Below are 13093 nucleotides of genomic sequence, written 5' to 3' on the forward strand. Positions count from 1 at the left end.
AATTTTGGCTACAGATGTTCTGCTGCCAACCCATGGATGAAACACAATTGAAAACAGTACATATGCAGTCCAATGTTATGGACTAAATCATTCATGAACATTCATTAAACAGGAATCTTTGCTCCTAAAGCAATTGAAGACACATTCTCATTGATATATGGTATATGTGACCTTAAAGAAACTCTCTAGCAGGCATTGACACAAAATTGGTTCTTCAAGAATATGCAACTTTTGTAAACAGGTCTCTCGAAGTCCTCATCATCCTCTCCTTCAGAATCTGTGAACACTTTCAATGAACTATATAAAAGTCAGAAAACAACATTTCTTAAATTGAATGTAAGTTCTGCTCAATATTTGATTTGCACTAATGAAAAATGTCCATATGGATCTTTAGTATTATTTGTGAAAATCCCCTTTTTCATACAACTGGGAAGACAGTGTGATTGTTCTGACTAATGACATTATATATATAAAATTGGAAACGAAACAGGTGAAGTGGAAGGTGCAATTTACAAAAAATCTGTTCAGTTCTTCTGGATTAGGAATCAGGCTCAATAGCAATGGTTGTGTCTATCCTATGATTATATACAAATAATACAGAATTAGGTATAAAGTATTTGCCTCAGAATTCAACATTCAGGAAGTCGCATGTTGCAGTCCTTACAGTGGGTGGGGGAGGGCTCTGGAAGCAGCACGACCCTGAGTAGATTCCACCTCATGGCAACTAAGATGAATGAAATACAAAAAGATGTTTCATATCAATGCTGCATAAGCATCATTAATGTCTTAAATAATAACTTAAACCAATATTATAAACATAAACACCCCATATGTGACAGTGCACAAATAACTTATAGCAATCTTGTATCTATAGACAATTTAGGATATATCAAACAATTTCACATGTAGAATTTTGTACAACATACAACAGAGTTATTCATAAATCATGTCATAATTGTCTCTTTCTATTGTTTCATAGGTGAAATCCCATATGAAATCCAAATCTTGATGTTCTATATAAAAAATACAGTATTACTTTCAGTTTCAAGTTTCTGGTCATAAAACAATTTGCAGCGCAACTATCCAGCCTATGCGGCTGATTGAAAACTTCTGGACAATTGTAACCACCACCGCAATTGATAGCACCTGTTTCTTCATTCTTCTAAAGGAATCTCCAAAGCCATCGGTTATGGACTGTGACAGACCATTCTCAGTTGTGAGAATTTCCAAAATGCAACATGCATTTGTTTGTGCTTTTGATCGCCCTTCCTCAGTGAAGAATTCCTCCGTCAATAAATATATTTACCCATATCGGAACTTTAATAAATAAATTTCCAGTATATGAATATGATAATACATCTATTTGCAAAAGTATGATAAAATATATAAAATTATAAATATATATTGTATCTAATTTTCATTATATAAGTGTACAAAAATATTTTATAGAAAATAATTTATTAAAATATGCCAATTATAAAATGTATCAAATATAAATTTTGTTCTATCCAAATTTTTGTATCAATAAATTATTATAAAAATATTTCTATGTGTTTTAATCTGATATCTAATATATAATCATTTCCAATTTTATAAAAATATTTAATACCTAATTTATAACAATATCTAAAATCAACAAATTGCTTAAATATTTTTTTTATCATAGTCACATGTTCCAATTGAATGGTATTAAGTTCCCCTATTGGCTATCTCAGTTGTATGTTTGGAGAAGTATGCAGTGCTATACTTATATGCAATTAGTGTCATTGAAAATACCTGTCGGATCCATTTTAACATGTTATAAAGGTATACGTTTAACAATATAATTGACTGGCCATTTGTTTATAGGCAGCATGCCAAATCCAAATCCTTGTTTAATCCCTCAATATGACTGTTTAGTCTATAGGTCCATCTGGCTTCTTGCTGTAACAAATGTTTCTTGATATCAATATTTTTTATCAGAGAAATGATTACATTGATAAAGTACCACAAATTTAAAATCCTTTTTAGCATGTTAGGTATTGATAAAATGCTGTACCAATGGAGCTTCTTCTTTTATTCTTATATTACTATTGTGCTCCAATGATTCAATCCTCAAGGATCTCAAGGTCATCCCAACATATACAAGGTTACATTTGCATATGATCATATAAATGCATTTCATTGTATTACAGTTGGAAAAATGCTAAATAGACCATACACATTTGGAATTGGGATCCTAATTTCTTTAGTATTTAAAGACAGATCATACATAGAACAGTGCCCACATTTACAATGGCCCCTGATTATTGGTTTAGGTCTCATAATAGCGCTAATGTCTGATCTTATGAGCTGTTGTCAGAAATTCCTACTATGCCTATATCCAATTTGTGGCGGGGGGGGCTAGAACAACCTGGAATATCCGCTATTACATGCCAATGCTTATAAACTGTCTCTTTGATATTTTGAGCCTTAGTTGTATAGTCTACTGCCCACGTTATTCTCCTAGAGGGCACTCTTTTTTTATTGCAGTAATTCCCTTGGATATTCTGTCATTTGCCCTATGTAAATTGGGTTTGGGATATCCCCTTGTATAATAGTTTTGTAAAACTTTTTTAACCTTCATTTGAGATGTGTCATTTTCACTTGAATTTCTCTTTGCCCTTACCAATTGACTATATGGTAAATTATTACTTGGGTGATTAGGATGGTAAGAGGAATAATGTAAAGCTTTATTCTTGTAGGTAGCCTTGTGAAAAGGTGTAAAGAATATTCTGTTATCTTTATCAAAATATATTTCTGTGTCCAGAAAATTAATCCTGGATGAATTGCTCTGTTCAGTAAATTTAATGGAATCGTGAAGACTGTTAGCCATGTCAAAAGATCTTGGAATTTGAGATCTGGTTTGATAATTAGAAACAGGTCATCTATGTATCTTTTATAGTATGTTATATATTCATAGAAAGGATTGGATTCTACATTGTTAATAAACCTAGTTTCAAAATCATACATAAACAAATTTGTCGCACTTGGGGCCAACGGGGACTCTATACGAAGTCCCTTACGTTGTACAAAAAAGGTTTCATTAAATCTAAAATAGCTATGTTCTAGATTAGAATAATTTCAGTCAATCCAATCAGGAAGTGTGTGTGGGGTTTAAGGATTTTCTATTGTTAAGGATATCTAATAATACTAACCTGACCTCCTCGTGAGGGATGTTAGTATAAAGAGATGTCATAACAACAATTACTAAGTATGAACCATCTGGACATGATTTTCCCTCTAGTTCATTTATCAGATATGAGGTGTCTTTAAGAATGATGGCATGGTTCTCACAAAAGGGTGTAAGAAATTGTCCACATAAATAGCTAGTGGTTCTAGAATGGAAGCCGTTGCAGACAGTATAGGTCTTCCTGGTTTGTGTATCTTGGGTAGGGTGTAAAAAACAGGTACTCTATAATGGTTTTTTAAATCAGAAAATTAGCTGTCCTCTCTGTCATCCAACCCATGGACTGAGCTTCTTGTATGGCCATTTTGATTACAGAGGCTATATGTCCTGTTGGGTCATTTTGTATTTTTTAATAATAGATTATATCTGGTAGTTGTTTCTCTATTTCAGCAGTATAGTTCGTACGATCCTGTAGGACTATTGCCCCTCCCTTGTTAGCTTCCGTAATGATGATGGAATGATCATTAGACAATTTGGAAAGAGTCCATCTATTCCTGTATGAAAGGTTGTTTTGATTATACTGATGACTATATTTTGCTTTTTCAATTTTGCTAATATCCCTGAGAACTAATTGTCCAAGTATTTTTCTTCCAAGTGTGTCCAAAGATCATGGGTAGATTTGTAGCTCATAATAAGGATACTCCTTTAATCCCCTATTGTTGAAATCAGGAGATAGCATGCTTTGAAATCAGCCATTTTAAGCAGTTCCAATTCGTGAGGATTTTTGGACATTTCTTGTTCAGTCACAATGGAGAGTTTGTGAATAGCAAGAGCATGCTTCATATGAAAATGTCAGATAAAAATTTTTTCCTCATCCAATTGAGGGAGAGCAGGTAGAGAGAATATATTGCTTGCCAGGGCATATTGGATTAGGGTTTGTACTGCACTCATGTTTGCTGAAACAGTTGTCGCTGGGTTAGAAGTGTTGATTGAAGCTTCTTCATCTGACATCTTGCTTCTTTAGGAGCTTCCTATCTAAGCAACCTTGCATCAGAGAGAAAAGTGGAAGCTTCTGTGCCCTTAACCTTTTGTCATATTGCAATGAATTAGCAGATTAATAGAGCAGAGGTGCATGTAAATTGTTTTGTAGAACTTTGCTAGATAACAAATGAATTTACAATAAATGTAGGAACAGCAAACTCTATCTGTGCAAGTGCTCAGTCTGGGTGTCTGTGCAAGTGTGGCAGTCTATCTGAGCCTGTGTATCTGCCTCTCTTCTTTTGTTAAAAGAAAAAAGGAGAGATATTTCCAGAAGCTCATGTGATTCTAGGCATGTGACTTTAGCAGTTAATTCTTGCTTGAATGATGCAGGCACTTGTAAAATCCTAACAGGCAGTAAATCCCTGCTTTTCGAATTGAGTTCTAAGACACCATGTACATTTTGGGGGGCCTATTGAAGGTTCATCCATGAGAAGGTCAGTGGTGGCAAGTACGTTTCACTGAGAGATGGCCTGCCTGACACCATTTGTTGTGCTGCACCTTAAAGATTCTAGGGCTTGTCAACTTGTGAAGGATAATAATGAAGCTCTAGTGGTTGCAAAGCAGTCCACGAACTGATTGTATACCCTTGAATTAGGGATGCTGTGATCTTTGCCAAAAATAATTTTACCAGGCTATAACAGAAGGTAGTTAATCTGATCTCAGGAATAGTTCATTAGTGCAGCAAACAGCCCAATCCTGTGAATCTGCTGCAGGCAAGAGTACTTGCCTGAAGGTAGTTGACCTCCATTGCAAAGGTGCAAATAAAACGAAGAAGGGATCACCAAAATCAAAGGAATGGATCAAAGACAGTGCCTGAAAGTAGAAGGAGCTGTAATTATCTTCCCTAGAATACACCTGATTTAATAAAATAAGGATTATTTCTGAGTAAACCAGTTTAGGTTTGTATCACCAATCCCAAAGACCTGGAATTACAGCCCCCAAATAAGAATGATGCCCCCCCGAGATTGGAATGAGTGCTTTTCTAGGATGATTTTGGCCTGTTGCAAATTCCCTTTTATTCAGTGATCCCATACCCAGGAAGAATTTCATCCTCATTCTACTTGCAGAGACAACATTAAATTTATTCCCATGTTTTTTTCTTGGGAATTGTTCTCAGGTAAGCATGTTTAAGTAGAAAACAAAGAATGAAATTGAGTGTTAAGACTAACTGGGTGGTATTACCTAGTGGCTGGAGGATTGTTGTCCTGTTCTCTTTTTACCAACCAAAAAAGATGACATTGTGGCTGGCTGGGGTGGGGATATTTCTTTGGTTTTCCAGTTCATCTTTAAGCAGGTCTACTCAGTTAAATAATCTAGTCTTATTCTACTTAATGAGCAGATAGTAATTCCACTACTTTGGTCTTCAAAATCCAGTAAAATTATGCTAGCCCTTATGCTCAAAATTCATTAATCATAACAGGTAGAATCTACTTTAAACCTAATTTGTTGTGGAAGGTAGATTTAAACATGGTTGCAAATAACATAATTGTGCTGTTGCAATGTAAGAGGCAACAAGCATGTCTGAATGGCCAAGTGTGCATTGAGTGGTTTTGTGGCTGGATCAGAGCCGTAGTGAGGGGAAACTGCACCCGAGACACGCATGCACCTTGTACCTGTCATGCCCTCACCATGTCCCCACACTGGTGTGTGCCTGGTGCTTCATGCACCCATGCTCCCTTGGCATTACACCACTGGGCTGGATGATCTATCAATCTGATCATTTATAGTGGTGACATATTTGCATCTGGGGATCACATGGGGTACTACCTCTTGGTTGGAAAATTCCTGGAGATTTTGGAGTGGAGCTTGAGGAGGGAGGGGTTTGGGAAGGGGAAGTACATCAATGGATATAATCCCATAGACTCCACCAAAGCAGTCATTTTCTCCAGGGGAACCTAGCTCTGATGGCTGGATCAGTTGTCATTTTGGGAGATCTCTAGGCCCCACTCTTGTTGTACCCCCCTGTGTTGTTACTATGATGTACCCACCTGGAGGTTGGCAACCCTATAATCACAAAACAATCCAAACTCACTGAGTCCTCCCAGGAGCTTAAGTATCCGTACCTAGAATATGCACCAAAATTTCTGCAATAAAATTCAATGTCAGACCAAGGGTTGGGTTGGGTAACACCTAAAGGTTTACAGGATGGAGCCTGAGGGCAGGGTTTATAGAAGAAAGGGACCTCAATGTGTTATAATGCCATAGAGTCCACCTTCTAAACAGCCATTTGCTCCAGGTGATCAGTTGTAATTCCAAGACATCTCCACCCACCTCCTGGAGGGTGGAAACCCTATGTCAGACACAGAAGTTCTTTGAGCAGACAAGTCAATATATAATTTTTCCCCCAGAGACCAAAAATTTAAAACCATAAAATTACACAGTTTGCAAGTAAAACAACACTTCTGGTTCTTTGTATTCAAGGGCAGGCAACAGGTTTGTGATGATTTTCTAATAAGAAAAAATACACAGCAAGGAAGCAATTATCAAATATTGGTTTTCAGGTTAAAAATAAACCTTTGTTTATTTGCATGTGTAAAGTATGCAGGAGGGAAAAGAATACAATAATGTGGCAGGACAGACAGTGTAGAACACAGCAAAGTCATCAACCTCTTAATTATCTCTTACCAGCCTCCTAATCACCTCAGTGTGTTCCAATCGTTTTATCCAGGTGATAGTTACATGCAAATTGATTACAGCTTCTTCTGACCATTGTGTTTTTGGAATTACAGCCCACAATCCAAGCACCCTATTCCCACCAGGAGAATTGGACAGCTGAGACATGTCAACCCATCTGCCACACTCAGAGTCCCTGGCACAGATGAGCTGTTCTTATTGAACAGGACTCTAGCATCTGCTTTAGTCCCATCTCAGACACGGGCTTTTTCCGCACAATTCATTTGAAATGTTTTGAGGCAGGAAAGTTTCCTCCATGGAGTTCCACATTGTTTTTACTCCCAAATGTTTTATTTCCAACCTCAAAATGTTTTAAATGAACCCCCTTTTAAAGTGATTCTCTGGCTGAAACATTTTAAAAGCATCTTCAGTTGCTGTGTGATCTATTGACATTTCCCATGTTTCTCTGCTTCCCTGAACATCCTCCTCAGTGCCATCTTCTGAGCTCACTCAATTCCTCTTCACCTGTTTATATGCAGCATTTAGTTATTTTATTTTTGGCAGGCAAATTTTCGAAGCATCAAGTATACAAGGAGTAAAGAATGCAGCACGAGGTTGTGAAGCATTAAAGCATTAATTGAACACTGAACTTTAAAAACAAAGGAAAAATTAAAAAAATGGCACCCAGAAATCATTTAAAGGGAATGAATGTGAGCAAAAAAAGGGGGGGATTCAAAATGTTATCAAATATTTTTGGAGATTTGTGCGGAAAAACCATGTTCAGTCAATGGGATAAGAAACCTGAAACATCAGATACTGTAAGAAAAAATAATATAGCTTTTTATTTCATGTTCTTTTCAATCCAGTCTTTGAAAGGTATTACTCGAGTGTAGCCAGTGTAGAGTTCCAAACTACATGTTTTATCATAGCCCCAGCTCACCAAACCCATGAGATGCCAAGTCAACTCAGGAGATGACTTTCCTGGCAAAGGTATTGCTGCAATCCCTCCCGTCTCAGAAGGACAGATATTAGAAAAGGCAGCTGGGTGTTGTTTGGCACAAAACATACTCTCGGTGACGCTGACCTGGATTCCATTTTCCTCATACTGCTGCTCACAAACTAGTGAGTCCACAGTCTGAACAGTCCCCATGCGAATTGTGTCATTCTTGTAAGTGGGATCTGCAAAATCTGTCAGGATCTTCCAACCAGTCACCACTATTTGGAAGTCATCTGCAAGTAGATCAATATCACGCATTGATGCCAGGCATATTGGTTGAACTCGGCTGCTTATTTTGGCTTTGTCCAGAAGTTTTATGACAGCAATGTCAGAATCAAGTAATATAGGGTCATAGTTAGGATGCACTATAATGGCTGAAATCTAAGGGGGAAAAATCAAGAAAAATGTTAAATAACAAAGAGCATAGATGTACGAATTCACTATCAAGCAATTTACTACTTACTCTCTGTTTCTTAACATTTACATGGAATACAAAACTAATGAATAGCCAAGGTACCTGTAGCTACCGTGATAAACTGACCTTGTTTTTCCTATTGATTTACCACAACCATTAGAAAGATCGAGATGAAAGATATTACTGATTAGGAAACCAAATGACTGTTATCTTAATATTTTATTTATCCAGAAAAGTTAATGAGACAGAGGAGCTCAACTTTGCACTTAAACTCAAATTTATGTAGCTAAAATCCAATATTTTGCAATCAGAATATCACTAACATCATATATTTAATTTGTACACATATGCATACATTATATGGTTAAATGACAAAACTGTACATAATTTGGATTTCTTTGCAAAGACTGGCAGGGAAGAAAGAAAATTGTATTTTAGAGTTGCAAAAAAATGAAGTGGAACAGAAACTGAGATAGGGTAAAAATACTGTACAGTGCAGAACCCCTTGATTTGGGGGCTTGTAGCAGGTACTATGTGATCACTCAGCAGAATAGTTCATTGACAAAATGAACGTGAAGATTTGGGATGTCAACCTAAGGAATCAGTAATGACAGGAATGAAAAGATTTAGACCTGCTTATAAATGGAGATTCTGGCAACAAACATTTGGTATTAAATAGCTTAAACTATTATACAGTGATATTTCTACAAGGGATGAGATCCATTATAATAATTCAGAAACCCACTCACATTTTGACAGTGAGAGAAACCCTTCCAACAAAAATAGACAGAAACAATTATGTTTGATCAAGAGTTCAATTCTAAACTTTCTGATTTTCACTGTTGCTTCAAAAATTATATCCAGAGCCAGACAGCTATCGGCTGCCTGCCTGACAAAGTATCATCACTAATTAACATTGGCATTAGCTAGTAGTCTTTAGCAATGTTATCTGACACTAAGGCTGTTTTAGCACAGCCCAACAACAACGCCCTAGGGATGGTAAAAACACCATCCCCGGGGTGCTGTTCGCACACGCCATGCTCATGCTGGCCAAGTGGCGCGAAAATGCCACTTTTGAACCTCGCTCAACTAGTGAGGTTTTCTAAAAGTGCCGTCTTCCACCCGCTGCTATGTGAACGGCAGCGGGTGGAAGGCAGTGTTTTCCCCCTGCTGACCCCAAACGGCCCTTACCTCCTGTCACTTTCCATTGTGCTGTGGAGGCCAGGGGACATACCTCCTGGCCTTCAACCCCAGAGCTGTCGCCTTCGCACAGGCTCCACAACGCGACGGAAGGCAATAGGAGGTAAGAGCTGTTTGGAAGCGGTGCAGCCTGTGCGAAGGCTGCACTGTCAGCTGTGCTCTCTGCAGGACCATCCATGCGAACGGTCCCGGGGGGTGCATCAGCATGAACTATGCCGATGCACCCCCGCTAGCTGGCTGTGCAGAAATGGCCTAAATGTTTGAGAGCAAACAGTCATTAGAGGGAATGGAATGTGCTGGTGTAGGAGATCTATACTGCCATTTTATGTTTATCAATTATTACAAACAGTTATCAAGTATCTTGCTGTGTTAGATTTCATTAAAAAGCTATTTTATAAGCCAGAAACATACCGGGGGGGGGGGGATAGTGCTTGAGGCAACTCCTGTTCCGGGTGACCTCCCCATTTACCTTTGCAAGCCTGCAAAGAGGCCGAGTGCAGGGCTTGGTGGTGGGCTCCCTGCAGGCCTCCCTGGGGAGGGCAGGAGCTGGCCTGCAGGGAGGCTGGGAGGCAGAGCTCGGCGGCGGGCAGCTCAGACGGGCTCCATGGCGGTGGGCTGGCGCATGGCGGTGAGTTGGCCACGATTAACAACTCAAACAACGAGTGGTGCCTGGCACAGGAGGAGCCGCTGGGTGCTGGCCGGGTCACAGCATCGTGGGAGAGGCCAGATGTGGGGACCCCGTCAGTGCCTGGTGTCCCCCCACATGACGAAATAGTGTGTGCCCGGGGACATGAGATACCCCATGTCCCCATGGGTGGTACATCCCTGTTAAAAAGCAAATAATTCTCATCCCAAATCTCTGCTTTGCTATACTTGCAATGCAGAATCACTCTCTTTTCCAACAGCCCTGACATTTGTTGGCAATCATGCCTGAACACCTTACTCACCCGTAAGTTCTGTATTGTCTTTTCATCTCTATCATACTCTCTGTAAAACTTGCCGAGGACCACTTTGAGATCTGCTGTTTTGAGAACGGTGACCTTCCCCAAATTGGTAACGCAGTGAGATGCCACCACTACTGTGCGTTCATTCAGCAAGGCGCCACTGCAAATCAGTATCCACACACCCTTTTGGTGACTGGGAGTCTTTACCCCATTGGTTTTCCTATAGATGGCTGCTTGCCATGGCCACCGGAGAGTGGATGGCTTCTGAAGAGTGGTGTTTTCTAACTTTCCACAGACTGTCAAAAGAGGGGAAATGATCTTTATATTTCTGTTAATCTTTTTACAAAACCCAGTTCCATGTTCAAAATGCCACCCAAGAGCCAAGCTGTAGGGTGCAACGGAGAAAAAAATTACACAAAACAAAATCCAACAGATTTTTAAAATTCTCTCCTCTCCCAATACCTCAAAATTTTAAATTCTATGAAATATTTGCTTTTGTATACCTCTTATCCCCCCCTCCAATGGATAACAGACTGAGTGAGCAGCCCTTCTCATTCTTCTAGTGTTTTAAATAATGTACACATATAATGCAAAGGAATGTTTAAAGTGAAGAGTATCGTCCTCATTTTTATGGTTTGCCAAAAGATAAAACAGTCATAACACAGAAATACATGTCCCTATGCCCACTTCTCATAAAAAAAATAGGATGGGGGGATGTTTGCCTTTTTAAAATTAAACAGTGTGCAAGTAAAGAAAAGTAAACTCTTTCACACATTCTGATTAAAGCATTTTAACCCACTTTCAATGGACTTTAGCAATCCCTTGCAAGTGGATTTTGCCATTTCACACACTGAAGTCTAGTTGCAAAGTGCATTAAAAACAGATTGAAAGTACTTTATTCAACGTGTGTGAAGCATCTTGCCAGGTTTTTTTTGCAAAGGATTGAATCCAAATTTATAAAATGGGAACAATCCATTTTCTGATCAAATTTTCATTTCGATTGGGGCATGAAGAACTCAGAAAAGTAATATCAGCATTAATGCTTAGCAGTTCCATTGTGTTCTTTCAGTGTTTCAAAGTACTTTAAATATATTTAAGCAGTAATCCCTACAGCAGCCCTGTAATGTAGGTCACTATGATTGTTCCCATATTGCAAATGGATGTTTGAGGCAGATAGAGAGAAAGAGAAAAAGTAGCTCACTTAAAGTTAACTAATCAGTCTGTGGATGAGATGAAATTTGAACGGGCAACCTCTTGAATAATAGCTTGGTCTCTTAGCCGCTCTGCTCCATAAGGAAAAGTGACTTTCTGGAGATACTGCAAAGTATGCAGTTAGTATAGCATACTATACTATGGCTTTTTCTGCACAGCACAAATAAAACTGTGAATGTGAAAAGAAGCGTTTTGGGGAGGAAGTTTGCACAGCTCCCCCCACCCCCTGAGAAGTCCTCAGGACATTTTATTTCTGCTCAACCCAACTTATTTTGAAAAAGTTAAACTAGTGATCTTTTTTCCAATGTTGGATTGAAGACGCTTCCTGATTGCTTGTGCAGAAAGCAGGCAATGTCTTATTTTTCTCACCCAAGTTCAAAGCTCCCACTTTCGGTTTCTCCGCAGCTCGTGCCTGCCATTTTCTGCTGCTCCAGGGATTTACCATGCTGCTTGCCATTAGCTAAGTTGTTCCCATGGCTGTTTCCTCTGTCTGCTTCCATTACAGGCAGATGCTATTTCAGCTTGTAAAATACACTAATAAACTTAGTTTTCCCTGCCGATGACTTGCATGTGTTGTTTTTCCCATTTTTGTTTGTTTTCAATGAAGTGTCTTGGCTAAAACTGTACTTCAGCCAGAAAGTCACTGTGTGGTGTTAGCCCAGCCTCTATTTTTGTAGCATCAGTCCTGCACTCCTCTATCTGCAATACAGAAATAATAGTGACCTATCTTATAGGGCTGTTCTAAGGAATATCAAGATAATGTATAAGAAGCACTTCAAATGCTGTATATTGTTGTTGACAATTAAGCATGCTTTAGGCATTTTAATGGCAGAAACACAATTATATATTTTGTCTCAGGCTTTTTAAATAACCCTCTTACTTGGAATGCATGAAGGGGCCCGCCCACTCCATTTTCCTGTTTTAAGACAGGTTCTCCGGCTACTTCCCAATCGACGGTAGAATGGAGAAATGCAGTCATACTGAAGCTGTGTATGAAGATGCTGGAAGCCTGGTGGAAGCTCGCCAAATGGAAGTGATGGCTTTTTGGTTGGATATACATCCAGTTTATGCTTGCTAAATGTGGATGAATAGAGCTGATGCAAAGGAGTCTCTCTGTTTCAGTGCATAAAGAATATGAGAATGTAAAACAACATGGCCCAAGAATTTCATTATTGTATTTTTATCAGCATGAGTATCACTTATTAGCAAAATTTCACTACAAATAAGATCTCTAGTCTATACATACAATCCAGAGAATATTCAACTGAAAATCATCCTGAAAAGCTTAACTGTGTTCTTACATTCAATTGATATAATTGCCCCAAATTAAACACAGCATTGGCTGTGTTTAAATGCATGTGGTTAACTGTGCCTAACAATGGTAGACTGAGATCAATGAGTCTCCAGCACACATAATTTTTCTTGAATGAGGCCTAAATTCTACAAATTTAAAATGTTTCAAGAATACTGCACTGCTGGCTTGGAAATGTGTTAGCCAAAAGAATAATTGTAAAAGGGTTTTC

At 38.6% G+C, this 13093-nt stretch overlaps 1 protein-coding gene across 1 annotated transcript in view; it reads right to left on the reverse strand.

The window, feature by feature from the left end:
- Nucleotides 1–7191: 7191 nt before the first annotated feature.
- The window catches only part of PAMR1 (peptidase domain containing associated with muscle regeneration 1), a 67947-nt gene continuing 62045 nt past the window's right edge, over nt 7192–13093 (reverse strand). Inside the window, 3 exon segments of the mRNA XM_048487145.1 lie at nt 7192–8180; nt 10362–10654; nt 12451–12683. Of these exon segments, the coding sequence (XP_048343102.1) occupies nt 7644–8180; nt 10362–10654; nt 12451–12683 (1063 nt within the window). The 3' untranslated portion in view covers nt 7192–7643.

The sequence above is a fragment of the Sphaerodactylus townsendi genome, linkage group LG02 (assembly GCF_021028975.2).
Source record: "Sphaerodactylus townsendi isolate TG3544 linkage group LG02, MPM_Stown_v2.3, whole genome shotgun sequence".
In the NCBI taxonomy this organism is placed as follows: domain Eukaryota; kingdom Metazoa; phylum Chordata; class Lepidosauria; order Squamata; family Sphaerodactylidae; genus Sphaerodactylus; species Sphaerodactylus townsendi.